The sequence below is a fragment of the Berghia stephanieae genome, chromosome 3, assembly GCF_034508935.2.
Source record: "Berghia stephanieae isolate SIO BIC M18660-M18661 chromosome 3, UCSD_Bste_1.3, whole genome shotgun sequence".
Taxonomy (NCBI): Eukaryota; Metazoa; Mollusca; class Gastropoda; order Nudibranchia; family Aeolidiidae; genus Berghia; species Berghia stephanieae.
Window position 1 is genome coordinate 47,535,051 of NC_088362.1, and position 26,463 is coordinate 47,561,513.

The 26,463-nt window shown below is 35.6% G+C and overlaps 2 protein-coding genes across 5 annotated transcripts in view; one reads left to right on the forward strand and one right to left on the reverse strand.

Annotated features, from left to right (window-relative positions):
- The first annotated feature begins 4,023 nt into the window (after window positions 1–4,023).
- On the forward strand, window positions 4,024–20,985 carry LOC144967882 (uncharacterized). Of its 3 annotated transcripts, XM_078905622.1 has the most exons (8): window positions 4,024–4,075; window positions 5,449–5,601; window positions 11,483–11,628; window positions 14,269–15,702; window positions 18,105–18,269; window positions 18,690–18,908; window positions 19,600–19,715; window positions 20,129–20,985. In XM_078905622.1, the coding sequence occupies exons 1-8, from the start codon at window positions 4,059–4,061 to the stop codon at window positions 20,564–20,566; spliced, it is 2,688 nt and encodes an 895-aa protein (XP_078761748.1). In that variant the 5' UTR covers window positions 4,024–4,058; the 3' UTR covers window positions 20,567–20,985. The 3 variants fall into 3 exon arrangements, with proteins under 3 accessions (XP_078761748.1, XP_078761749.1, XP_078761750.1); XM_078905623.1 differs by lacking the exons at window positions 4,024–4,075; window positions 5,449–5,601 and adding an exon at window positions 9,088–9,294; XM_078905624.1 differs by lacking the exons at window positions 4,024–4,075; window positions 5,449–5,601 and adding an exon at window positions 9,162–9,346.
- Window positions 20,986–21,638: 653 nt separating this feature from the next.
- The window catches only part of LOC144967881 (HEAT repeat-containing protein 6-like), a 37,271-nt gene continuing 32,446 nt past the window's right edge, over window positions 21,639–26,463 (reverse strand). The window contains exons 22-25 of one of the 2 annotated variants that reach the window (XR_013644476.1): window positions 25,574–25,712; window positions 24,868–24,993; window positions 22,946–23,722; window positions 21,639–22,499 (exon numbers count right to left, since the gene is read on the reverse strand). Coding sequence is in view for 1 of the 2 variants with exons in the window: in XM_078905621.1 (XP_078761747.1) it covers window positions 23,679–23,722; window positions 24,868–24,993; window positions 25,574–25,712 (309 nt within the window). In the remaining variant the exon portion in view is untranslated. Of the gene's footprint in view, window positions 22,500–22,945; window positions 23,723–24,867; window positions 24,994–25,573; window positions 25,713–26,463 lie in introns of those variants that run through there. The other variant, XM_078905621.1, reaches the window with a different exon arrangement.

Here is a 26,463-nt window from a genome sequence, read left to right on the forward strand (position 1 = left end):
TATAAAGAGAGTGCTTTATCAACTGAGCTATCGGGGTCCCCAAATATTCTATTGGACTTTTTAAAAATACAGACGTTATAACTGGGTTTTTTTGGAAGGAAGAAACTAATGAAACTCGTATTATTTGATTAGTTAAAACACCAAACGAAATTTTAATATTATTGTATTATCTTAAATGACAACAATGCGATAGAAAGGAGTGGTGACTTGCTACTTGCTAGGTTCGAGACACACACACACACACACACACACAAACACAAACACAAACACACATCTTTAGCAGTCACATGCATTTCAAACAATAACCCATTAGAGAAGAGGGGTCATGCCTTCATCATAGATCATTGTCATTGCGATCATTATGGTGTAGTAAATTTTGAAATTTACCCCGTATAATGGAATCGTCCAAGGCGTGCGCCTCCTGTTCCCCCCATCTCACACACGAAAGGGCGGTTTGCGGAGTGGAGGGACGTGGTCGTCTGCCTCTATGGTCGTCTGTGTCGTTTAGTGTATGGCAAAGGGGGGTGGGTGCGATTAATTAAGTGGGATGGGTGGTGATTGGTGGAAGATAGGCAAAGAACCGAGGCAACGAATCGCTGGTTAAGTAGTATGGCGCGAGACCGTTGAAAGGTGATAAGAAGTGAGGACCGCCGCCGGTCTTCCACTATGGGACCGATTCCCGGTTCACAGCTAAAAGACCGTGGGATCGGTCCCAAGGACCGGTCCTCAGCGCGGCACTAGTTATCCAACCTCACAAACAACTGACACTCTTTACTGTTACTCAGTTTTATCATTGGAAGAACAGGTTTGTTGTAATCGAAACATACATATGAAGAAAATTACAATAAATATATATATTATTGATATTCGTTTTGCTTAAATGGATATTTATCATCGATAAGAATATTACACTAATCATTCACCGAGTCGAGCCCCATGATGAGAATCCCAGTCCATTAACCCGAAACAAATCAGTTCAACTTGTAGTCATGTATTGTCTTTTGAGTAGATCGGTAGTGCATTGAGGTTGGATTTTCTATTCGTTCTATAAAAATTTTAACTGTTATCAACGTTGATATTCAATGGAAGAAATTTTATCTAATTGCTGTTGTAATGTTGTTCTTTTTAAAAAAAAATTTTTATATTTTTAAAAAAATGAAAACCACAAATCTCAATGCACCGACGGGTATCACAATCCATACCGATACTATGAAAGGATCCATAGACAACTTCAGTGATCGGGTGATATATTATTATGAGTATGAGTATGAGTTCATCGTAGAGGGCCGGTGTCCCGTTGATGGTCTTTGGATCGGTCTCCACCAACTTGTGGAGGTCGAAAGGCTGGCTTCAATGGGAAATCGGTACTGTATTTTAGATCCTGCAGGAATATGTCAATTTGGCTTTTAAAGCTGTTTATGCTTGGCGCTATAACTATTTTTTTCAGGCAGGCTATTCCACGCTGGCTAAAGAATTATTTTCGGATGTTTAAACGGCAGTTTTGTTTGGCAAGTTTATAACAGTGGCCTCTTATTCTTTTGTCCTTGATAAATGTGAGGTAATCTACGTTTACTTTGTAGAGACCGTTGGTCAATGTATAAGTTTCAATTAGATCTCCTCTTAGTCTTCTGTACATGAGGCTAGGAAGGTCTAATGCTCTGAGTCTATCTCCGTCGCTGAGGTTTGAAATTTCGGGAACAAGTTTTGTGGCTCGACGTTGGATATTTCAAGTAGTAAAGCATCTGATTTATTGATGGGGGACCATACACAGTTTCCATATTCCAAGTGAGATCGTATTAGACAATTATTTTTTTCTGTAGAGGAAGGTCGACTAATGGACCTTTTTACATATGGCCGTCGTAAATGCCAATTACGTAAGTACACATCTTTAATATTCAAACCACACATGGCAACCCCCCCCCCTTTACACACAATAATATACACGCATTCTAAAAAAAAAAAAAAACCCACTAGAACATTGATATTGCGCAATATCCACTGAGTGAGCTCAAGACACTTAAAAAGGGCTTCTAAGCCAATGGCAACATGAAAGACGAGACATGATGTCTGTTGGGCGAGATAACATTTTCCTCCAACACAGATAACATCGTTTCCGGTCAGGTATTCATTTTACACATGAGTACGGTGAGAGAATGTGTTTTCGATCCATACCGCCTTAAATAAACAGCCAGCAACCGCCCCTGGAATACACGTAAGACTGTTATACTTGTTGCAACATCATCAAGGGCTGGTCTGAAGATAAATAAGGCAAAACCAAAATAATAATGATACATTTAATAATAATAATACTAATAATAATAATAATAATAATAATAATAATAATAATAATAATAATAATAATAATAATGATGATGATGATGATGATGATGATAATAGTGATAATAATAATAATAATAATAATAATAATGATAATAAATAATAATAATAATAATATAATAATAATAATAATAATAATAATATAATAATAATAATAATAATAATAATAATAATAGCTTGCCCACTGTGCCACAGGGGGATATACCGATGACGTCAGAAGAATGTTGTCCGTTCATCAGCCATCATCAAACATCATGGAATCAGGTGGCCAGCTCTTTGATGCATGCTGGGATTGGGGATTATCAACATACCATTGAATGCAAATACGGTGCTTTTTGAGAGAACACTCTAAAAATAGCGAGAGGAGGTATGCTACATAATATCATCTGTTTTTTTTTTTTGTTTTTGTTTTTTATATTCTTTCATTATAACATAGTCATGACTAAAGTATGGTTGCAGAAAGAATAAGACCTTATAATCTTCTCTGTTTTTTGACAAGTGTTATAAATTTTTTTTAATGGAGAGGAAAAAATGACAGTTTCTTTTATTCATTTATCTTTTTATTATTGGATTTCATCATACGTGGTATATAAGACCAATGGTCAAGACTGGAAAAATCATTGTGTGAGTATAAACAGTTTTATGTGTCTTGTGCTAAGTGTCATTTGTGTGTGTGTGTGTGTGTGTGTGTGTGTGTGTATTGGAGATTAGAGACTGGCTGACCAGCGGGTTTCACTTTTATTGGTCTAACGCTCCTTTGAAAATGAAATAAATAATAATGTGAAATTGAATGTAAGCTTCAATTTAACTACAAAAAAAAAAAAAAAAAAAAAAAAAAAAAAAAAAAAAAAAAAAAACAGATTTGTAATTAAATTGAAGCTTACATTCAATTTCACATTATTATTTATTTCTTCCAGCTTCGAGCAGCAACATTTACATTACTCAGTATTCTTTGAAAATGATAATAATTAATATATATATATATATATATATATATATATATATATATATATATATATATATATATATATATATATATATATATGTATGTATTTTAGATGATTGTTTATATCACATGTCGATAGAGAAAAAAAAAAGATTTAAATAATCTATTCATTAGTTAGAGGTATGACGTGTATAAAAAAAAAGTCCAACCATTTCTATTTAGTTGGCCCAGCAGTAAACCGCTACTGGTCTCTGGCAAATGTAAGAGCTACTTAGGAAGGAAGTTTTAACCCTACATTACGTCGATGAACTATGCATAACAGTTCGTTAAAAAATTCAAGCGCGGGCATTAATTTGGTCTGACCGTCGGACAGCTTGCTTGATAATGTGCATGCAGTCTTTAAAAATAAAAAAGATGTAAAAAAGAAAATAAAAACATTAAAACAATATAAATAAAAAACATAATTTAAAAAACATTGTCAATATAGATCTAGAATATGAAATCAATCTGATCGAGATACATCGGTTATAGATAATATAATAACATTTTCTATTTTCCTTTGGTCAAAAACTTGCCTACTCTGCCCGCCAAACTCTACCAACATTCAAAACTATATTCTAAAAGACATTTTAACGGTTATAGTCTGAATAATCCAATTGGCCCTCTAAAAATTCTATCAAAGAGCCGAGTGACGACAGTTTCATTCATTCTGTTTGATAAAATTGGCTGCTGCAATTTATTCCTAGGCTGCAATGATCACAGGGGCTTGCTCATCATGACTGTTCTATTCAGGTAAGTAAGGGGCACGGTGGTGATGGTATGCGTTTAAGTTAAATGTTCACTCGTTCTGGTCACCGGAACAAGATATTTCAACACACAAAACTATGTGCAAACTTAAGCGCTTTTTATATAGTCTACAAGCTGAACCAAGTCTTCGACCGAATCTTGATCTCGAACTCCTGAGCTGAGAAAATGAAACGCTAGAAATTCATAGAAAAGCATTCCATAGTATATAGATGGAACGAGACTGACGTCACTCAGATCTTTGTTTTCGTTTTTAGACGACCATTTTAATTATTAGTTCTCACAAAATTTTATTAGACTATAACGGTTTAAGGTTACACATCGTTTTGTGTGTTGGTACGTTATATCCGGCTCACGCATGTTGTGAGTATTTAGCTAAACATCAATATATATATATATATATATATATATATATATATATATATATATAAAGTCACTCACATAATATATATTTGGCCGATACATATGTTTCGATGATCTCCATATCCTACCTACAAGTACCCACCAACACTCATATATATATATATTATATATATATATATATATATATATATATATATATATATATATAATATATATGATATATATATACATTATATATATATATATATATATATATATATATATATATATATATATATATATAATATATAGATAGATAGATAGATAGATAGATAGATAGATAGATAGATAGATAGATAGATAGAATGAATAAAGTTGCCGTCACTCGGGGCTTTGTAATTGTTTTTTGTTTGTTTGTTGTTGTTTTGTTTTTGTTTGTTTTTTTTTGCCACGTTTATGAGTAATTCTCACTTTACTGTTTTATCCAGACTATAGATAGAATGCGCTTGGCCAAGGAGTTCACAACTTTGCCATCCGGAAGTATAACGGACCAACACACAAATTCTGTGTAACCATGAACGTTTATAGTCAGGTTAATACAGTTTAGTGAGAACAACTCACAAACGCGGATGGCAAAAACAATAACAAAAGCCTGAGTGACGTCATCTTCGAACCATCTATAAAAGCTCATGGTTTCACAGAGTTTTGTGTGTTGGTCCGTTACACTTCCGGATGTCAATATTGTGAGCTTCTTAGCCAAGCGCATACTATAATATATATATATATATATATATATATATATATATATATATATATATATATGTGTGTGTGTGTGTGTGTGTGTGTATTTATATACACACACATGTTGAAGTTTGCTGTGGCAATATTGACATTTTATTGCATTTTATTTTTCTTCATGAATACAGCGATAATATATTCTATATATTTCTGACACACTATGTTATAATATTATTTGACACCATTACGATTTGATATCAATCAATTCAATTCAATCACAGATACTATCATAATCCACTGATACGAGCGTGTCGTTTACTATGGTCTTCCGACACGGCTGGTGGGTTCAGACGGGTAAACAATACAACACGACATAACACAGTTGCTGAATCTTCTTGTGGGCATTACTATATATTCTTGAGTGCACTACCACAGTAAGTATAAATATAATTATATATTTAACTAATTTGGAATCCCATCCTTTATAAAGAAATGGCAAGTAATAACATTTTTTTTATTAATTTTTTTTTTTGTTTTTTGTTGCTAATATCGCCGAATAGTACATGCCGCTTAAAATGTATCAAGTCTGTAGACCATTTTTTTTTCATTTTCAACCCACAATACTTGTAGGTAAGTAATTACACACTGTTATCTTTATCGTGAATTGGGCGATTTCATCAGTATCACCAAAAACAATTATGTTTAAAGTACAATAATATGCCTAAGGAAAATAAACAATTAATTCGTAAATTACAAGACAAAGATAAGACTTATTTCGATCAATTAACTTTCAAGTAAACCCCATAATCTCAATTAATTTAGTCGAATCAATCAAAGCCAAGTTTAGTTTAGTTGTTGGGACATATTTTTAGCGTTCCAAAGACTATTGACTATAGGTAACGCTTATTTGCTCGAATATACTTCGTTTCCAGTTTAACACAAAGGCTACTTATACCAACACATTAGGGAAGAAGTCTGTTTAATATGTACACGAGTTCGTTTCATGGTCATAAAATGAAATTAAAGGAGAAAAAATAAAAGGAAGGAAGAAAATAAAAGGGACAAACAAACAAACAAAAATAAATAGATAAATCAACAATAATACACGCCCAACAAACAAAAACATCAACAGCAACAAAACAAAAAACAAAAACAAAAACTAAACATAACAAAAATAAAAACAGCGTCACACCAACCTTTATGTCATGACACGAACCCAAAATATAGTATATGTATATTATGGGCATTTAGCTAAAAGTAGAAGAAGAAGAAGAAAAAAAAGCTTGACTTTCACATAGAGGAAGATCCACTAAACGTGCTCAAAACGCTTTACAAAGGATCTCTAGCAACATGCAGGAAGAAACATATTGCCTGTTAGGCGATATTATCGGGGGGGGGGGGGGGGGGGGGGGGAGTGAGTCGACAGAGACAACGCTGTTAACGGTCAGGTATTCATTTTACACCCGAGAGAAAGTGAGTAAAGAGTCTTTTCCAAGGACTTAACTAAGCGCCGCTCAGAGCGGGACGCGAACCCAGAACCTTCCGATCCGAAGGTGAGTGTCATACACCACAAGACCACATAACCGCTAAACAACGCATTTCCAAGCGCTCATCGTGTTCTTTGATCCACAATGTCTTTCATAATTTTTCATTGATTTTACCAAGCCTAATTAATTTCCATGTCCTGCAAGAAAAGTGCTTGCGTTAGACTTAGACTATCTTTTTGTATGTTCAATGTTCACAATATCAAACAACCGTCAATAACCAGGTAATTATTCACATCGGATCATATTGCCCCCGAATCACATGTTAAGACTAATTAATTCAGCGCGTTGCCCCCCCCTCCCCCCCTCCCCCCTCTCTTATGTATTTCATTGCACAGTGCACTGTGAGATAAGCGGCAGTGTAATCGAAATGATAAAAAAAAAGATAAAAAGATTTTTTAAAAACCCATTACGATGTATTATCTGTTTACATCGCACAACAGTATGACTTTCAAGGACTAAACCATTGGCTTAATTTAGGCCAGAAAACTACATAAGTCTAAACGGTACGGTCTTTGCTTCGTACCCGAAAGGTACCGAGTTCGATCACCCGCCGCAACGCTGTGTGGCCTTGAGCAAGTCACCTCGCCGTAGCTCAATTTGCGGCGCTGCACTGCGGCTGACGCCTGGGTTATTCCAGTCTTCCCTTGGAATAGACCACAGGGACAAATTTCCCCTATGGGATGAATAAAGGGAATGTTATTAAATGAATCATAATTATAAGCCACAGTACGTCAGAAGCCGCACTTTACGAGATGAAAACATGCACAAAGCCTTTCTCACACATGACCAGAAATCATAATATTATTATAATTATATAACAAATTATCAGTAAATATTATGATGAGGATTGGATCGAAAACACTTCTATTTTTTAGTGATATCTAACAAACAAACAAAGAAAACAATACAAACAAAAAAAAGAACCAAAAAAAAAAAAGGAAATAGCGTGGCAGTTTCTGGTTGTGCAATAGTTGATTGTAAAAAAGAGTAGAACAAATATTTCTTATACATACTATGGTCTTATATAAAACAAAAAGAAAGAATTTTGAGCCCGAGAAAATCTCGGTTTCTATGACTTGACTTGGATTTGGATGGCAACGCGTGCTTCTCGATAATGCATCTACCTGGGAAGACAAAGTGATCAAAAGAAGAAAAAAAGTTATTGAGACTAATGTAATATTATTATGATTCAAATTCAACTATTTTACCAACTGCTATTACCTCCACCCCCTCCGCCCCAACACACACGAAACATACACACACACACACACACACATTCATTCACTCACAGACAGACAAATGATGATTGATATTAAAGAATAACTCGAGGTATTGATGGCAAAACGTGGCTCAGTGGTAGGATCTTTATTTCGTACCCGAAAGGTACCGAGTTCGAATAGCCGCTTCACTGTGTAGTTTTGAGCAAGTCACCTCGCCTTAGCTCAATTTACGGCGCTGCTCTGCGGCTGGCGAATGGGTTTTCCATTTTCACCTTGGAATAGACCATAAAAACAAACTTCCCCTTTGGGATAAATAAAGGAAATTTTGTTTTATTTGTTTTATCAAAATCGTCTCTTTCTCTCGACATCGTCAAAATGAAGTGACCGAACGCGTTAGGTGGATGATAATTGGATTCAGTAGTCTGATGTCACGCCGCCCGGCAACGGCGGCCATCTTATTTCTAAATAAAGAAAATCATTATTTTCATATGCCTTGTGATCAGAATGTGTATAAGTCAAAACATGACCAAATTTATGGGGGTTTTTTTCCTCTGGATACGCTTTTATGCTCGCCGGAGAAATATTTCATACGGACGTCCGCCATTGTTCCGATAGTTTAGAGCCAGTGTTACTAAGTTACCATGCGTCATTAGGAAGGAAGTGACGTTACGACTGTTGAAGAGTATTGGGACAAAACAATAATATGCACTTATGTGCAGGTCTGGTATTGTTGTAATGGACAATTTTTTACATTGGTTTGAGAGCATTTCGATCACAGCAATGAGCCCATAACAATTTGGCTTGTCAGACCTGTAAATATGCTCACGTCGGCGCAAAATAATTTTTTTTTCTCCCTACCTTGGAATTGTCTCATAAGAGTAGAATGTTTTGGTCTGCAATTTTAAGACCTGTAATCAGATAAATTGTGGGAAAAAATAATTTGAAAGAAATTCAGTCTTGTTGTTAATAAACGCGCTCTCTCTCTCTCTCTCTCTCTCTCTCTCTCTCTCTCTCTCTCTCTCTCTCTCTCTCTCTCTCTCTCTGGTCTGTGGGCCAATCCACCTGATCAACACACCACAAAGATTGGATTGAAGCCTACGTGTGTAGGTATTGGTCGAACAAAATGTATTGCATCACATTAACACCACGCCTTACATGTTTAGTGTTTAGGTATGAGCTGTTTCGTACGTTTTGGAGTGAACTGGTCTGTAAACAAAGAGCAAGCCTGAAGCAAAGTAACGCGTCTGTCGACCAGTCTTGCTCTCTGTGTCTTTTACAGTTGTGTTATGTGTTCATTGATGGACGAGGACCAGTTCAGCATAGTTAAAACATCACTTATTGCCTTTAAATAGTGTTCGTGGTAGGTGGATTAGTCACATTGTTAGCTAACATTAATCACCAGAAAAAAAAGTGTAAGTTGGCATTAAAAGCACTCATTAATTTTATAATTTCACGGAGATAAAGACGACAGATAAATTGTGGTTGAATGGACATCTGATCTGTATTCTTTGTTTATTTCTCTTTTTAAAAAAAATTGCCAGCCAGATGTAATAATAATATTGATAATAATAATAATAATAATAATAATAATAATAATAATAAGAATATGATGATGATGATGATTAATAATAATAATTTGTATATATTTTATTAATTAACATTATTATATTATGCTATACTTAGATTATATTATTTTATTATTAATATTATATTTATTATTTTTTTATTATTTATATATTATATTTTATTAAAAAATATATAAAATAATGATTGATTACAATTATGTTAATCATTATATCGCGTTTCATATCTATTATAGTAGTGCACAACAGTGGTCACCTTCTAATAATCCGTCAATTTAACCTGCTTCACAAAAATTGAAAATAATATGACCGTGCCTTTTAAATATGACTTTTGCTACTAAATTCAACCGAAGCAGATTGGAATAATATTTTTGACCATGTTTGAGCTGTTATCCCATCTCCAACATTATAACAAACAAACAAAACTACTAGATACGGAAATTCACATTAATCTATTTTATTAAACGTGATGTGCATCTCCCCCATTATCCATCCACGATGTCATTAGTGACACATTTCCGCTTGATCACACCGACATAAATTAAAGGATTTTGTAGCTACCAATGCTCTCTAGATTGCTATGGTAGCTACACATCATTAAGCTTATGTTTAAACGAGGTATACACAACGATATTTCCGATTTCTATGCGTGTACATATTATAAACTATAAGCAGTTCAGACTTCCGAACGCAATTATGGGCCTAGTTTAACATTGTTGTAATGAACAATATTTTGCGTCATTTTTTTTAGATTTTCATAACACAATGAGCCCCACAATGATTTGGGTTATCAGACCTGCAAAAAGTGCCCGTCGTGTTTAACCCTTTCTTTGTAGGAAAAAACAGAACGTGTTCAGCCTAAGAATCGTAGGCTCGTGTATCACGGTTTCTGTTGAATCAAATGGACAAGGTCAATTGCTAGCTACCATTGGATAGGACGCTGTCATAACACATGGTACTTTCAGTCAAATTTAATACTCTCAGCTACCAATAATCTCTGAGTGAATAATGAATGGGGTAAGAAAACATGAAGCTTGGCTCCTCCACTCGCCATCGAAACCGCCCCCCCCCCCTCTCTCTCTATCTTTCTCTCTCTCTCTCTCTCTCTCTCTCTCTCTCTCTCTCTCTCTCTCTCTCTCCCTCCCTCTCTTTTACACACATACACACACACACACACACACACACAAACCGCTGGCCGCTGAGCATAAAAATGTTCCGCACTATTTGACCTACCCAGCTACCCAATCACTTCTGGGTGGACAGGAGGGTCAGAAAAAAAATCTCGACTTCACCCGCCGGGATCGAACTCGGTCCCTGTACGTGTGAAGCGAGCGATCTATCAACTGAGCTATCGAAAATATGTACACCTCTAACACCTCTAATTATGTATTTAAGTGGGCGGGGTGTTATCATGCCGATTTTGAACATTTCAACGAAACTGAGTAAAGACATTTTGCCATTATTGTAAATGGAAGTGTCTATTGCATGGCCTATTAAAAGAGTACTATAGTTACATCATGGTCAATTGCCAAGGAGTGAGTCCTTGGTAGTCAATATCATTATAATTTAGTCGTTTGATATGACGATGGATGATGATGATAATAATAATAGTAATAATAATGCTAAAAATAGTAATATTATTATTATTATTATTATTATTATATTATTATTTATTATTATTATTATTATATTAATAATAATAATAATAATAATAATAATAATAATAATAATAAATGTAATAATACAACAATTACTACCACTACTACTACTACTTCTACTACTGCTACTACTACTACTACTACTACTACTACTACTACTACTACTACTACTACTGCTACTACTATTACTACTACTACTACTACTACTACTACTACTACTACAACTACTACTACTACTGTTACTCTATACCTTTCATCGTTATTGTTATCATCACCATGTCAATGTCATTATCATTATCTTTTTCAGGATAGCAACAGCAGGAAGTTTATTGTCCAATCAAATACCAATCATAAAAGAGGAAGCATCCTGCCCTGTATTGGGTGACATTATTACAGGCAACTTTTATGAAGCTGACACACTAAAATCTGTAAATGAAGACTCCAACGTTATAGGTAAGTGGATTATTTTTTTTTTTTATTATCACAACTCACTAAGATGTGTATGAGTATGAGTAATGGCATTTCATAATTATTTTGTAAATAGGATTCAATAGTCTGATGTCACGTCCGCCCAGCAAGAGCAGCTTGGTTCTATACAAAGAAAATCGGTACTTTTTACTCTTCATGCTGGCTTGAACTTTTTCACATGTCTTGTGATCAGAATGTATAAAAGTCAAAACATGATCAGATTTATAATGTTTTTCTCCCTGGATCAAGGAATTTACCCAATGGAAACCGTACGGTGCTCTTATTGGCTAACCAACCAGCGGCCTCGATGAGAAAAATATCCGCCATTTTGATGTTGGCTGGGAATCGCGTTACTATAGTAAACAAGCGCTGATCGGCCGTTCATGAAAACAAGTTGCTGCTCGCTCGTTTAACTCAAAATTATTCAAAACGATCTCTCTAAAATGATATAAATGTGACTTCTTAAGGTTTTCTTCACGGTCAAAACCACACAACATTCTATTAATGATTACGTCCGAGGCAAAAAGGAATATTGACAGGTCGACCGAGAGTTGAACTCGTGAGACGACAAACATCAATGCGAAGTGTAGCGAGAGTCAAGCTATTGTTTGTCTTGTCCTATTATATATAGAGAAAAGGATAAATAGTATAGCCTCGTGTGTGAGTGGTTGCGTGTCATAGTCTTGTTTTTAAATTGTTTCTGTTGTTTATGTGTGTAGTGATGACTCTCTCACACTCAATTTCAATGCCGAAAGAGGAATTCCCGCACACAAGAAAGGGGAATTGGGGTGGTATTTGGCATACATATTGTATAGTATCTAGTTCTAAATAGATAACTGATTAGAATTATATTATTATATATAAACACAATGCGAAATACAATTCCGAAGTTTCCTTATTTCAAATGAAGTAAAGCTCCAAAACCTAATGGTAGTGATTGTAGTACTGAGTGTTAGTGAGGTGATGTGGTGTTGGTGGTGGTTGTAGTTGTAGTAGTAATAGTGATGATGATGTGGTGGTGGTGATGATTGTAGTTGTAGTAGTAGTGGTAGTGATGATGATGTGGTGGTGGTTGTAGTAGTAGTGGTAATGGTAATGATATGGTGGTGGTGGTGGTTGTAGTAGTAGTGGTCGTGATGATGATGTGGTGGTGGTGTTTGTAGTAGTAGTGGTAATGATGCGGCTATTAGGTCTAGTAGTATGACACTCGCTTCCGGATCGGAAGGTCCTGGGTTCGAGCCTCGCGCTCGGCGCATAGTTGAGTCCTTGGAAAAGGCTCTTTACTCACATTCTCTCACCGTACTCAGGTGTAAAATGAGTACCTGGCCGTTAACAGAGTTGTCTTTGTCCGAAAAATTGTAATATCGCCTAACAGGCGTCATGTCCGTCCTACATGTTAAATGTTGACCAGGGACCCCTTGTAAAGCACTTTGAGCACATTTAGTAGATATTGCACTATATAAAGCTCAATTAAAAAAATATATATATTTCAATGATGATGATATGGTGGTGGTGGTTGCAGTAGTAGTAGTGGTAGTGATGATAATGTGGTGGTGGTTGTAGTTGTAGTAGTAGTGATAGTGATGATGATGTGGTGGTGGTTGTAGTAGTAGTGGTAGTGATGATGATGTGGTTGTGGTGGTTGTAGTAGTAGTTGTAATGGTGATGATATGGTGGTAGTGGTGGTTGCAGTAGTAGTGGTAGTGATGACGATGTGGTTGTGGTGGTTGTAGTAGTAGTGGTAATGGTAATGATATGGTGGTAGTGGTGGTTGTAGTAGTAGTGGTAATGGTAATGATATGGTGGTGGTTGTAGTAGTAGTGGTCGTGATGACGATGTGGTTGTGGTGGTTGTAGTAGTAGTGGTAGTGATGCTATTGTGTGGTGGTTGTAGTAGTTGAGGTAGTGATGTGGTGGTGGTTGTAGTAGTAGTGGTGGTGGTGGTTGTGGTAGTAGTGGTAAGGATGATGATATGGTGGTGGTGGTTGCAGTAGTAGTGGTAGTGATGACGATGTGGTTGTGGTGATTGTAGTAGTGGTAGTGATGATGATGTGCTGGTGGTGGTGTAGTAGTAGTGGTAGTGATAATGATGTGGGGCTGGTGGTTGTAGTAGTAGTGTTAGTGATGATATTGTGGTGGTGGTTGTAGTAGTAGATGATGTGGTGGTTGGAAAACACATTACAGGTTATTATAATACATGATTACACACATTCTCTAACTTCATTTTTTGACAGCTTCGTTGTGCCATAAATATACGCAACAGTTCTGAAACATTTTATTGTGGATTTTGATATTGTTTGTTGTTTTTCTTGTGTCGTTATGTTGACATAGATACCGAATGAATGGTAATTACTACATTCTCAGCCAACAACAAAATGGCGCTGAATGCTTTCATTGGTGGACACTTTTTAGGCTTCGTACGTATTCTCATTCGTTTAATTCTATGCCCTGGATACACTTTTATGATCGTCGGAGGGCGTCCGCCATTGTTCCGATATTTTAGAACCAGTTACTAAGTTACTATGCGTCATTACGAGGGAAGTGACGTCACGACTGTTGAAGCCTGTTACAGATAACCAATAGCTATTTACATATTTATTTTTTCTTATTTTCTTGTCTTTTTCAGATCGGGTAACAAATCATCATGGAGAAGCGAAATACAGTATTTTCAAGGAGGGAGATACTGATTTTTTAAGGGCATCACTTGATGGAAGCGCTCAAGAACTTAGATTCCAAAATCGAGAAAATTCCGACATTTCCAGAAGTATGTTTCGTGACCATAACAAATCCAAGAAATCGAGTGGACAAGATTTCAAGGATATCGAATCGTTAATTGATAACTGGACGAAACCAGTGGTGGTCAAGAAGAATCGCTCTAAAATTGAAGACAAGCACTTTTCAAAGAGGGAAAAAGAAGATTATCTAAAAAGTTTAAATCCTTTCGAAAACGAAACAGAGGACGAAAAGGAGAATAGTGACCCTCTTGACTATACAAATCCATTCGAAATAGAAGAGATGGAAGAAAGAAATGAGAAAGATGTAGGGAGAGGAGGTAACCCTTTCGAAGAGGAATCAGATACTAGTGTTGACAATAACTCGTGTGGTGATTTAATGTGTTCTGAGAGGTCTTGTGAGGAGACGATCATAGATAAAACCAATGATTGCGCGACAAATATGGCAGAAGAGAATGATGCATTAAAAGTAGAATGGCAAAATGAATCTAGTCATGAGAACAATTTTGATGAAAAAGTTCAAATCCTTAAAAATCCTTTCGAAAATCCAAATGAACTCCAGTTGGCGAATTTCGTAAGTTCATCATCATCAGTTTTAAACGATTGTGATGAGGATACCAGAAATACACATTCACAAAATGTGAATTTCCGGTGTAAACAAAATGAAGACTCAAATAATTTCTTACTGACTCATGGGCAACATAAATTTGAAGACGGCGACATTAGAGCTGATATTATTGAAGAAGGAAACAACCAATTCAATCCACTTCTTCATTCGAATGAAGAAACTGGTCACAAAAAGCATCTAGAGTTGTTTCCCGGTGAGGATTCTCAACAAAGTATCAGAAGCAAGGGTATTGAAGAGAGGATGTCACAGAATCCTGGCGAAATGATACAAAAAGAAAGCACATCAGAACGTTTGAACATTGACAGAATTCCGGCCATAGAAAAATCAAATGACGTTGGCTCAAAGTTGTTTTCTTCTGAGGACACCGTTAAAAGTACGCAATGTCAAGACATTGAAAATAGTGGATCACAAAATTCGAAGCAGAGATTTCGTAAAGAAAACGCTGAAAAAGCTTCAATGCCCGTTCGTGTGGTTGTGTCTGGCTCTGGAGAATATAATAATTCTAATACAGACGCTGCTTCTTCCTCAAATGTGACTTCTTCAAAACAGGACCCGGAAAAGGTAGACGGCGGAGACGTTGTATTGGTCACGGGAGCTAACGGATTCCTTGGCCAGCATGTCGTTAAAATGTTACAGCTGAAGGCATCACACGTCAAGGAAATCCGATTGCTGGATAAAACTCCATTCGTTCAAAAACTGGGTAAGGAATACATGATATAGGCATGTCTTTATTCTTTGTTTGGCATCCAAACCTTTTAATTTTTGGGGGTTTAATTTAACTTTTTCGAGAGTGTCATGATCAATTCTTCGAAGTGATGTTTAATACTGTGAACAGCTACATAGCGCATTTTAATGCGTCGCTACACCGTTTTACAGTCATAGTTAATTGAAATTATCAAGACATTAATCCAATCATTTCTATTAATGCTTTGCGTTTAGGTAAAAACTCACAACATCCACCAGCCGAATTAAGCATAACAACACACAAAACGGTGTGTAAACCTTAAACGTTTATAGTCTGATTGATATCATTTAGGAAGAACTTATCACTAACAGGCTGTCTAAAAACAATAACAAAGAGCTGAGTGACGTCAAATTCGTTCCTTCTTTTGCATGAGATACAACTTTATTCCGTATATTATTTTTTTGCAATTTGATCTATTGAAATTACCTACCGCGATGTATTAGACGCAGTTTGGTTAAAGTGAAGTAGTCATTTAGATTTAGATAAAAATGCTGATGGGTGTTCTCGAAAAGAGCGGAAGAACATTGTATAATAATAATAATAATAATAATAATAATAATAATAATAATAATAATAATAATAATAATAATAATAATAATAATAATAATAATAATATAATAATATTAAAATAACAATGATAATAATCATGATAATAATGATAATTATATTAATACTACTAATAATAATATTAAAATAACATAATAATAATATAATAATATAATAATAATAATAATAATAATAATAATAATAATAATAATAATAATAAATAATAATAATAATAATAATAATAATAATAATAATAATAATAATAATAATAATAATAATAATAATAATAATAATATCAGCGGCGTTACTAATAAAAACTTGACATGGAGCTGGTTTAAAACAAGCTTTTATACAGAGCAATATCCACTATATTCATGTCACTGCGGATTTAATTTTTGGGTGACAATGACTGAAATGTGGAAAACGGTAAGGGCTGCCTGAAGCCGGTGATCGTGAAAATACTAACGAAAGAGTGAAAATGGAGAGGCTTCGTATGGGAACAAAACAGACAATGGACGTTTCGGGTACAAACCCTTCGTCAGCACAACAATACACAAATTAACTGCATGCAACCACCATTGAATACAGACGATACAAGTTATTTTGCATTAAATTTCATTTGTTTTCCACGTTAATTTGTGTATTGTTGTGCTGACGAAGGGTTTTTACCCGAAACGTCCATTATCTGTTTTGTTCCCATATGAAGCCTCTCCATTTTCACTGAAATGGAGTTTCAGCAATGGTCATGGAGATCCATAATAAAGAAAGCAGTCTACGTCATTAGCACTTTTTAAAAATTCTTATTATTCTTATCCAATTGATACTATGTATTTAGGTGAAATACCTCGTCCATCCCCCAGATCAATCAACATACAACGTACCAACGTACAAAACTATGTGTAACATTAAATATCTATAGTCGATTAGCGGGAGTCGAGTAGGAACTAATTGAGCTTTTTTATATAGCGCAATATCCACTAAACGTGCTCAAAGCGCTTTACAAGGGATCCCTGGCCAACAGCAACACGTAACATGTAGAACGGGACATGACGCCTGTTTGGTGAGATTGCATTTTTTTCTAACAGACGCTGTTAACGGCCAGGTACTCATTTTACACCTGAGTACGGTGAGATAATGTGAGTAAAGAGCCTTTTCCAAGGACTCAACTATGCGCCGAGCGAGGCTCGAACCTGGGACCTTCCGATCCGAAAGCGAGTGTCATACCACAAGACCACATAGCCGCACAACTAATCACCTAACTTGCGGTCCAAAAGCAATAACAAGGAGCCGAGTGACACTCAAAAGTTTACATCGCATCAGTTTATGTATACTCCAGTTTGAAAAATGTACGTTGCTTGGTTTTCAGTTTTAATCAAACTAAGGATCACGCCACGCTTCTTTTTAAAAACTGTTTCTCTTCGAAAATATTGTAAATGTTTAAAATGTTTTGTCAACAATTCATAGTAGGCAATGCCCACACACCTCTCAAAGGATTATAACGATTATTTATTATCACCGCTACCCCCACTACACTGCGACAACAACAACAACAACAACAACTACTACTACTATTCCTACTACTACTACTACTACTACTACTACTACTACTACTACTACTACTACTACGACTACTACTACTACTACTACTACTACTACTACTACTACTACTACTACTACTACTACTACTACTACTACTACTACGACTACTACTACTACTACTACAGCTATTGATATTATCATCATAATCATCATCATCATCATCTTCACCCACCACCACCAGCTTATAAATTATCTCTTCAATATTCATCAAGAGTACGAGGCCACAAAACCGGTCAAGATCTTGACTGGAACCATCACAGACACCGATTTTGTAAGATCATCAGTCAAGGGAGTGAACTCGGTTCTTCACATAGCAGGGTTGGTCAGCTTTGGAACGTTCCCGGACATTGAAGGGATGAGAGCAGTCAACGTCAACGGTACGTGCCCTTTAAAAGAAAAGAAAAGAAAAACAAAACAAAAAACAAACAAAACAGAACAGCAAAAACTTCCAGGCAGAGGTCCATTTTAATATAATGGAAAGCTGATGTTATAATTTATCTTTTTCTCAAAATGTGACCCGCCGCCTCAATTTGGTGGCATGTATTTTTGTCATTGTGACTCTGATGCTGTAAATTACAGTGGAATACGCATAAAGTCAAAACTCTTAAAAGCAAATTCTGCTTTAGGTCAACACTTCTTGTTCGTACCAAATGTTCTGTTCTTTATCTTAGTGTGTTCCATTAATAATGGATAAAGTCAACCTTGCTTAAAGTCAATCAATCTTAAACGTTTTTGGATGCCTGTAAAATCCCATGTAGATAGATACTCTATTTACATTTTCTCTTTCCTCTCTGTAGGAACACTCAATATCGTGAATGCTTGTCTTGCGGAGACTAGCGTGTCGCGGATCGTGTACTGCAGCACTGTCGATGTTGTGGTGGGCCACGAGCCCATACAAGGCGGAGACGAAGACAACACCCCTGTACCTAGCGACTTCCTGTTTCCGGGCTACCCTGAGACGAAGTACCAAGGAGAACGGCTGGTTCTTGGGGCTTCTTGCACCCCAAGAAAACACGGTTAGTGATGGCATGAATTCAATTTTCTGAGACACCTCATTGCTTTGGACTACCCTATCTTAAATGTCTTCTAAAAAGAACCGCTCATTTTCCATTGGACAAGATGAAAGCGGAATCCTTTTCCTTAAAAGATAAACTTTAACTGTAACCTACTCATTAGCACTCTCTCAAAAAACTCTTGTAAATGACCATTTTCCAACTCGACGCCTAGAATAACACAGTTTCATTCACACACAAAAAAAATCCTTCTCTCTTTTTAACTTTAAGAACGAATCTTTGAAAAAAAGCTGGCTTGTTAATTTAGATACTCCCTTCATATTTTTCATTGTGTAACATCACTCGAGCGCAATCAAACCTGCCATATCGACGGTCGGCGGATCAAACCTCTGAAGTCCCGCTTTTCAAGATCGGCTGATCAAAACTATGAAGTCTAGATAAGAGTTTTGCGCACTGTTTTAATTATTTTTGATGATATCGGAGGTCTGATCCGCCCATAAATAAATAAAACATAGTGCGCAAAGCTCATATGTAGACTTCACTTTTGATTCGCCGATCATGAAATCGAGACTTCAGAGGTTTGATCCGCCGACCATCGATATGCAATCTGGTTTGAATTTACTTATCATCATAACTGTTGCTGACTTTGGCGAAATGTTTAAAGAGTATTATTCACCTTATCTGTCTCGTATAGGCCAAAAACTTCAAACTTTATCACTAAGGGCTAACGTGATGTATGGAGAACTCGACCCTTATTACGTCACTTCCGGCTTGAAAATGGCGAAGCAAAGGAATGGAGTTCTTACTCAGGTAAGAGTTCAGATTTGAACTTTGGATGGTTTTGATGATGATGATGCTGATGATGTGACTGGAGCTCAGACTAGGCACATTTATAGTTATAGAATATTGCTGGGATCTCAGATTTTTTCTTTCTTGAATATTCTCCTTAGTCTTACGTTTTTACAGCACCTTTGCTGTTGACGCATACGTCGAAAATTCGTCTTTTTTATCATTTTACAATCTTCCTCTTTCTTGGAATCTCTACGACCTTTAACTATCATTAACGCCCTTTGATTAAAAAAAAATCAAACAAATAAAAAAAAAGAACAAACTAATTCTTGAAAGCAATTTTAAAAACAAAAAAAAAAAAAAAAAAAAAAAGAAAAAAAAAACCCCACAAACTAAGAACAAACTGATCTATGTATTTTCTTATTGATTTTCAGATCGGTGATGGCAGGGCCATGTTTCAGCAAGCATATGTAGGAAACACAGCTTGGGCATTTGTGTGTGCAGATCGGTCTTTGAGGGACGACACAAATTTAACCTCTAGATTTTTCTACATCCCTGATCAAACGCCCATACAAAATTCTTTTAATTTCATGCGTCCTTATCTAGAAGCTCGCGGATTCCACCTTTCTGCAAGTCCTATCTCATACAGTCTAGTCTATGGTGCTCTTTGGACTGCGGAAAAAGTAGCCAAGCTGGTGTCTCCTGTGAAAAAGCTGAATCTCCCGGCCCAAACATGTAGCATAGCGTACATCAACATGGACTTGTTCTTCAAGGGGGATAAGGCCAAAGAAGTTTTAAAATATGAACCTTTGTTTAGTCCCGTGGAAGCAAGACTCATGTCTATGGAGTATTACAAGAAAGTGGATTTGTAATGTCGATTGACAGCATTGGGTTGATTTACATGAACATTTGGAAATGAAATGAAATAAGACCAAGAAATTGCTGAATAGATATGTCTTTGATTCAAGGTTTTCACTCTGGATAAAAATTTGGGTCTATCATTACATGTGTACTGTGTAATATAATTGATAATTGGAGCTAACAATCAATGGCTCTGTATAGTATTTGTATGTATGTGTGTGTGTTTGTGTGCGCGCGTGTGTGAGACAAAAACACATGAGAGAGAGAGAGAGAGAGAGAGAGAGAGAGAGAGAGAGAGAGAGAGAGAGAGAGAGAGAGAGAGAGAGAGAGAGAGAGAGAGTTAATCATAAAATGTCTTTCATCAATTAATTATGCTAGTCCAGGTTTTGTTGTATCTTTCTCTCTACATTAAATTTCAAATTTAATTTAATACAACGGCAGTTTCTTTATGAATTGTGAGTGTACAGAAACATTTCATGTCTTGTTAGACTTCATTATATCTACTGACACCATGTCGTGCATATACATAATCAAAACAATGTTGATCGTTGGAAAAGTGCTAGAAAAAAAAGCATATTGCTTAGTAAAGTATACGTTTTGTACCATAATCCCGGGTTCACTCCCCATTGTTATCCACCTTCCAGAGTCCCAAACTCACTCCCCACTGAAGTCTATATACGGTGATTCCACAATCACTCCCCAGTAGTCCTCCTCTCATAGCCCTGGGTCCACTGGTGTCCATATCCTATGGTTCTGCTATCAATCCCAAGTGATGTCCACCTCCCACAATCCAGGCTTCATTCCCCACTAGTGTCCACCTCCCATATTTCCAGGTTCACTCCCCGTTTGTGTCTACATCTCATAGTCCCGGGCTCACTTCCCACTGGTGTCCATCTCCCATAGTCCTAAATTCACTCTCCATATCCCAAAGCTTCAAGTTTACTCTCCTCTGTCCATATCTCAGAGTCCTGGCTTTACTTTCCACTGGTTTTAACCTCCCATAGCATTTTTTCCCCCAATAGAACCTGAAATTCCAGAAACTAGACTAGTTCTTGATAACAATAACAACAAAAAAGAACAAAATTACAATTCTTAAAAGTTTATTTATCAAAAACTTCACAGTGAAATCCAATCATAATAAATACATATATGCAGCAGAAATCACATATCTCAATATCACTTGGATCAGTTTCCTTCTCCTTCTCGTAATGTAGTAAAATCAAAAAAAAAAAAAAATATTTAAAAGTTTCAGATATTTAACAGGACTTACGACAATTTTAGATCATTTCAGAACCCAGACTAAGAAAAGGAAGAAGGCACACAACATACAAGATATATTTAAAGATTTAGACCTAAATGCTTTTAACACACTTGAATCACTAGGACCTGAGAAAAATAGGCCAAGTAGATGTGATCCTAGATGTTATCTGCCCTTGCCTTGCCTGAGATCACTCAAAACCATCAATCCAGAATTACCACCAAAGGCGAAACACTCAGATTAATTTTTCATAACAAGATGATTGATAACAAAAAAGATAATATATAACCACTCTCAAATCAAACACATATACTCGTAGTCAACTGCCTTCCTCACAGCAACAGAATTCAGCTCCAGGGCCTATGCAAAATCAAGACAGCTTATTCCAGGATAAAGGCACAGGCTGATAGAAGAAAGCATAAAAAATGGCCCTGCCAAGTGCCCACCATAAATCATTTAAATTAAATTAGCTTTTATAAAGCGCATTATTCACTAAATGTGCTCAAAGCGCTTAACAAGGGGTCCCTGACCAACAGCCACACGTAACATGTAGAACGAAACATGATGCCTGTAGGTGATATTACAAATTTTTTCTGACAGAGACAACGATGTCAACGGCCAGGTACTCATTTTACACCTGAGTATGGTGAGAGAATGCGAGTAAAGAGCCTTTTCCAAGGACTCAACTATGCGCCAAGCGAGGCTCAAACCCAGGACCTTCCGATCCGAAAGCGAGTGTCATACCACAAGACCACAAAGCTGCACCATAAATCATAGGTTAACTTCATCCTCTCTATGAGACTATGAGTATGAGGTAAATTTTTTTTCTTATTCTTTGTGATGAGAATCACTCTGGGTTGCCAAAAGAGCAGAAACCCCTAATTTCAAGGCTATACAGTGCAGAGGATAGGGTGCGAATCCAGCACCTTCAGATTATAAGATTAATACTGCTGTACCATATTTCTATCCTGCCAAAATGATACTAATCAAAACTATTTAATTGTAACTTCAAACAAATTACTTTTGCGGCTATGTGGCCTTGTGGTGTGACACTCGCTTTTGGATTAGAAGGTTCTGAGTTCAAGCCTCGCTCAGTGCATGGTTGAGTCCTTGGAAAAGATTCTTTACTCACATTCTCTCACCATACTCAGGTGTAAAATGAATACCTGACCATCAATAGCGTTGTCTCTGTAGAAAAAGAATAATATCGCCTAACAGGCGTCATGTCTTGTTCTACATTATACGTGTTGCTGTTGGTCAGGGACCTTTTTAAAGGCATTTGAGCAGATTTAGTGGATATTGCGCTATATGAAAAAACAGCTCAAAAGCTCAATTAAACAAATTATCTCCATTTGTTGCTTTAAGTTAGTGAAATGAAAAAGAGATATGAGAGCAAGAAAATCTGAGGTAACTTTTGAAGAATAGAGTACTCTTTAACTTTCAATAGTCGTGGTTGTAATTTTTGAGGTGGTGATAATAATATTGATTAGGATGATAATAATGATGATGTTGATGATTATGATGACAGTATTGATTGTGGCAATGCTTCGTAATGATAACAATAATCATTATGATGCTGCTGAAGTAATTCTGCCAGGTACATACAGAAAAAAATAACCATTGACATGTCTGAAAATTGGATAGTCACAATACTGTTCTAGACAAAGGCTGGAGGAACTACCTTCCAATTAAAAAAAAAATCAAAGCTTGGACAAACCAGTATAAAGATCATACAAGTTGGCTTGAAAAACAAAAGAAAGAAAAGACCAAAGCTACAAAAAGCTTTAAATAAAGCTATATTACGATCCACACGTGTGGTATAGGAATACATTGTATAATCTCTGACGAGATGAAGGATTTATTTTTTAATCGTAGACTTGCTTGAACTTCATTGGCTCTTCAACAACATCTGGAAATAAATAGATTAATATATTAAATAAATAAATAAATAAATAAATATATCCATAAATACATAAATAAAATAAATAAATTATCATCAACAAAAAAAAAAAAAGCAAATGTAACAGGATACTATTAAAAAATATCATGATCAAAATACTACAGAAATAAAAATTGGGATGGAAATAATTTTTAGCGAGACCTTTTACAAGAGATGTAAATTGATAACCAACGGTTCAGGCATGGATAGTAGAGTGTGTATAAATCACTTCTAACAATAACAACTTAAAATGGATTGAATGAAATTATTCTAAATAAGAACAACCCCAAACCTCGTTAAAAAAATAAACAAAAAAAGTTGCAAACTTGTAAGTTATTGTCTAAATTTAAGCTCTGGGTTGAAAAAAAAAAGAAGAAAGTTTTGTGAAATTTCCCATAATTTTTGGCGCATAGACGAGTCCTTGGAAAAGGCTCTTTACTCACATTCTCTCACTATACTTCGGTGTAAATGAGTACATGTCCGAAAAAATTATGTCGCCTAAAGGCGTCATGTCACGTCCTACACGTTAAGTTTTTCTGTTGGCCAGGCACCCCTTGTAAAGCGGTTTGAGCATGTTTAGTGGAAATTTCGCTATATGAAAGCTCAATTAAATCCTCTTCTTTTCATATATTCAGCAGATGAATGAACTGTTAAAAATAAAAACCCTGTTATATGTCGAGTGGAACTAGGAAATTAAATTCACTTTTTAACACCAGTTAAGGGGGGTATTAACTCACTCATCCCTAACACAGACTATGTACTCACTCAACCCTAACACAGATTATGTCCGTAGTTTACCTGGTTTACTATTTATTACATTTTTCTGAAACAAATTACATGCGTAGTATCAAAGCTAATGTTCTTAATTTTACATGTTTATGGTAGTTGAATAAAACTATCTATGTACATGCTCATTTTTAATATATTTTTTCCAATTTTGAAAAGTAGAAAAAATCTCTAGGATTGAGTGAGTTAACCACATTTTGGATTGGAATGTAATGGATGGATTCAGCAACAATAAGCACTGAAGTGAATGAATAAATAATAGCAACTCTGATCCTGATAGTTTGTTTTTTTGTTTCAAGCTTTTTTTGTGCCCAATCCGATGTACTCACCAGTATCAGGTTCCATTGTCTGGATCAGAGAATGTAAGCATCGCTTGTCCATGTCTGATCCAACTGTATCCAGCATCTCCTTCAATCGACCCTTGACCTCCTCCACTGATGGAATGTTGCTTTGAGCTGAAAGGCAGAAATGATGATAAAGTGAACTATAGATACAAATTGGGAAAGGGGTGTATGATGATGATGATGATGATGACCATAAGTAAACTCAATAAGTATAACATCAACAGTGACAATAATGATCGTAATAATAATAATAATAATAATGGTGATGATGATGATGATAAGGATAATAATAATAATAATGATAATAATAATATAATAATAATAATAATAATAATAATAATATAATAATAATAATAATAATAATGGTGATGATGATGATGATGATAAAGATAATAATAATAATAATAACAATAATATAATAATAATAACAATAATAATAATAATAATAATAATAATAATAATAACCATCATCATCATCATCATAATAATAATAACAACAATGTATAAGTACTTATTATATGCTGGGGAAATAAATGAATCTTTGTAATATCAATTATTTACTTGTTTCTTTATTTAATTATACTTATACTGGAGCTAATCAGACAAAAACAAAAAAGAATAAATCTAAAAATTTTAAAAAATGACTTGAACTAAATGTCAAAAAAGTGTCTAAAATATAAAAACCACATACTTTTCTCAGAAAGAGACATGTTTATGTATTTCTCCATGTAGGTTCTCAATGTGTGTCCTTGGATGTTGACAGGCTGAGAGAGAGCACCTAAGTCCTGGACATCAAGGAGATTGGTCACGTGTAGAATGGCACCACAGATCTTCATAGGATACAGATTAATAATTAAGTTTTAAAAAACACTCAAACCCCCCCCCCCCCCCCAGCAAACACAAAATGGCAGCAGTATACGATGACCACGTTAAAACTGTCATGTCTCTCAAACAACTCTACAAAGCTAAGTTTGCATTCTTGGACTATATCAAAGCTGACGCCCAACCATGTCAGCCTTCAGAGTAACACAAGATGCTCTACGCTTACAGCAACAGCATCTGATGGCTTATCCCACTACAATAAAATCACTCCAAAAAATCTGGTTCCCACTAATCTCGAACCAGAAGCCTTCAGTCATCACGCGACACCACTCTATTATCTGTACCAAATAGTGAGTTAAAATCTTTTGGTGATCGCTCTTTTCAATATTATGGCCCTAAACTCTGGAATACCCTACCACAACCCATTAGAGAAATCGAGAATATCTCAAAATTTTAATCTGCTTTAAAAACCCACTTATTTCACAATTCATATTATGCAATACTGACTGTAATTTTTGTATAGTATTACTTTAGCAATGTGTATTTTGTTTCCATGTTTAATTTTGACTACCTATGTTCATAATGTAATTCCTTATCTGTAAAGCGCTTTGAGATGTTTGGTTCATGGAATGTGCTCAACAAATGTCAATTATCATTATTATTAATCTCCCGCCATTTGAGGTGGTGATGGCTTAACAGAACTTCCTCGTCTTGTAACAAAAGCAGGTTGGGCGGGTGGTTGGATGGGAGCATCACCCT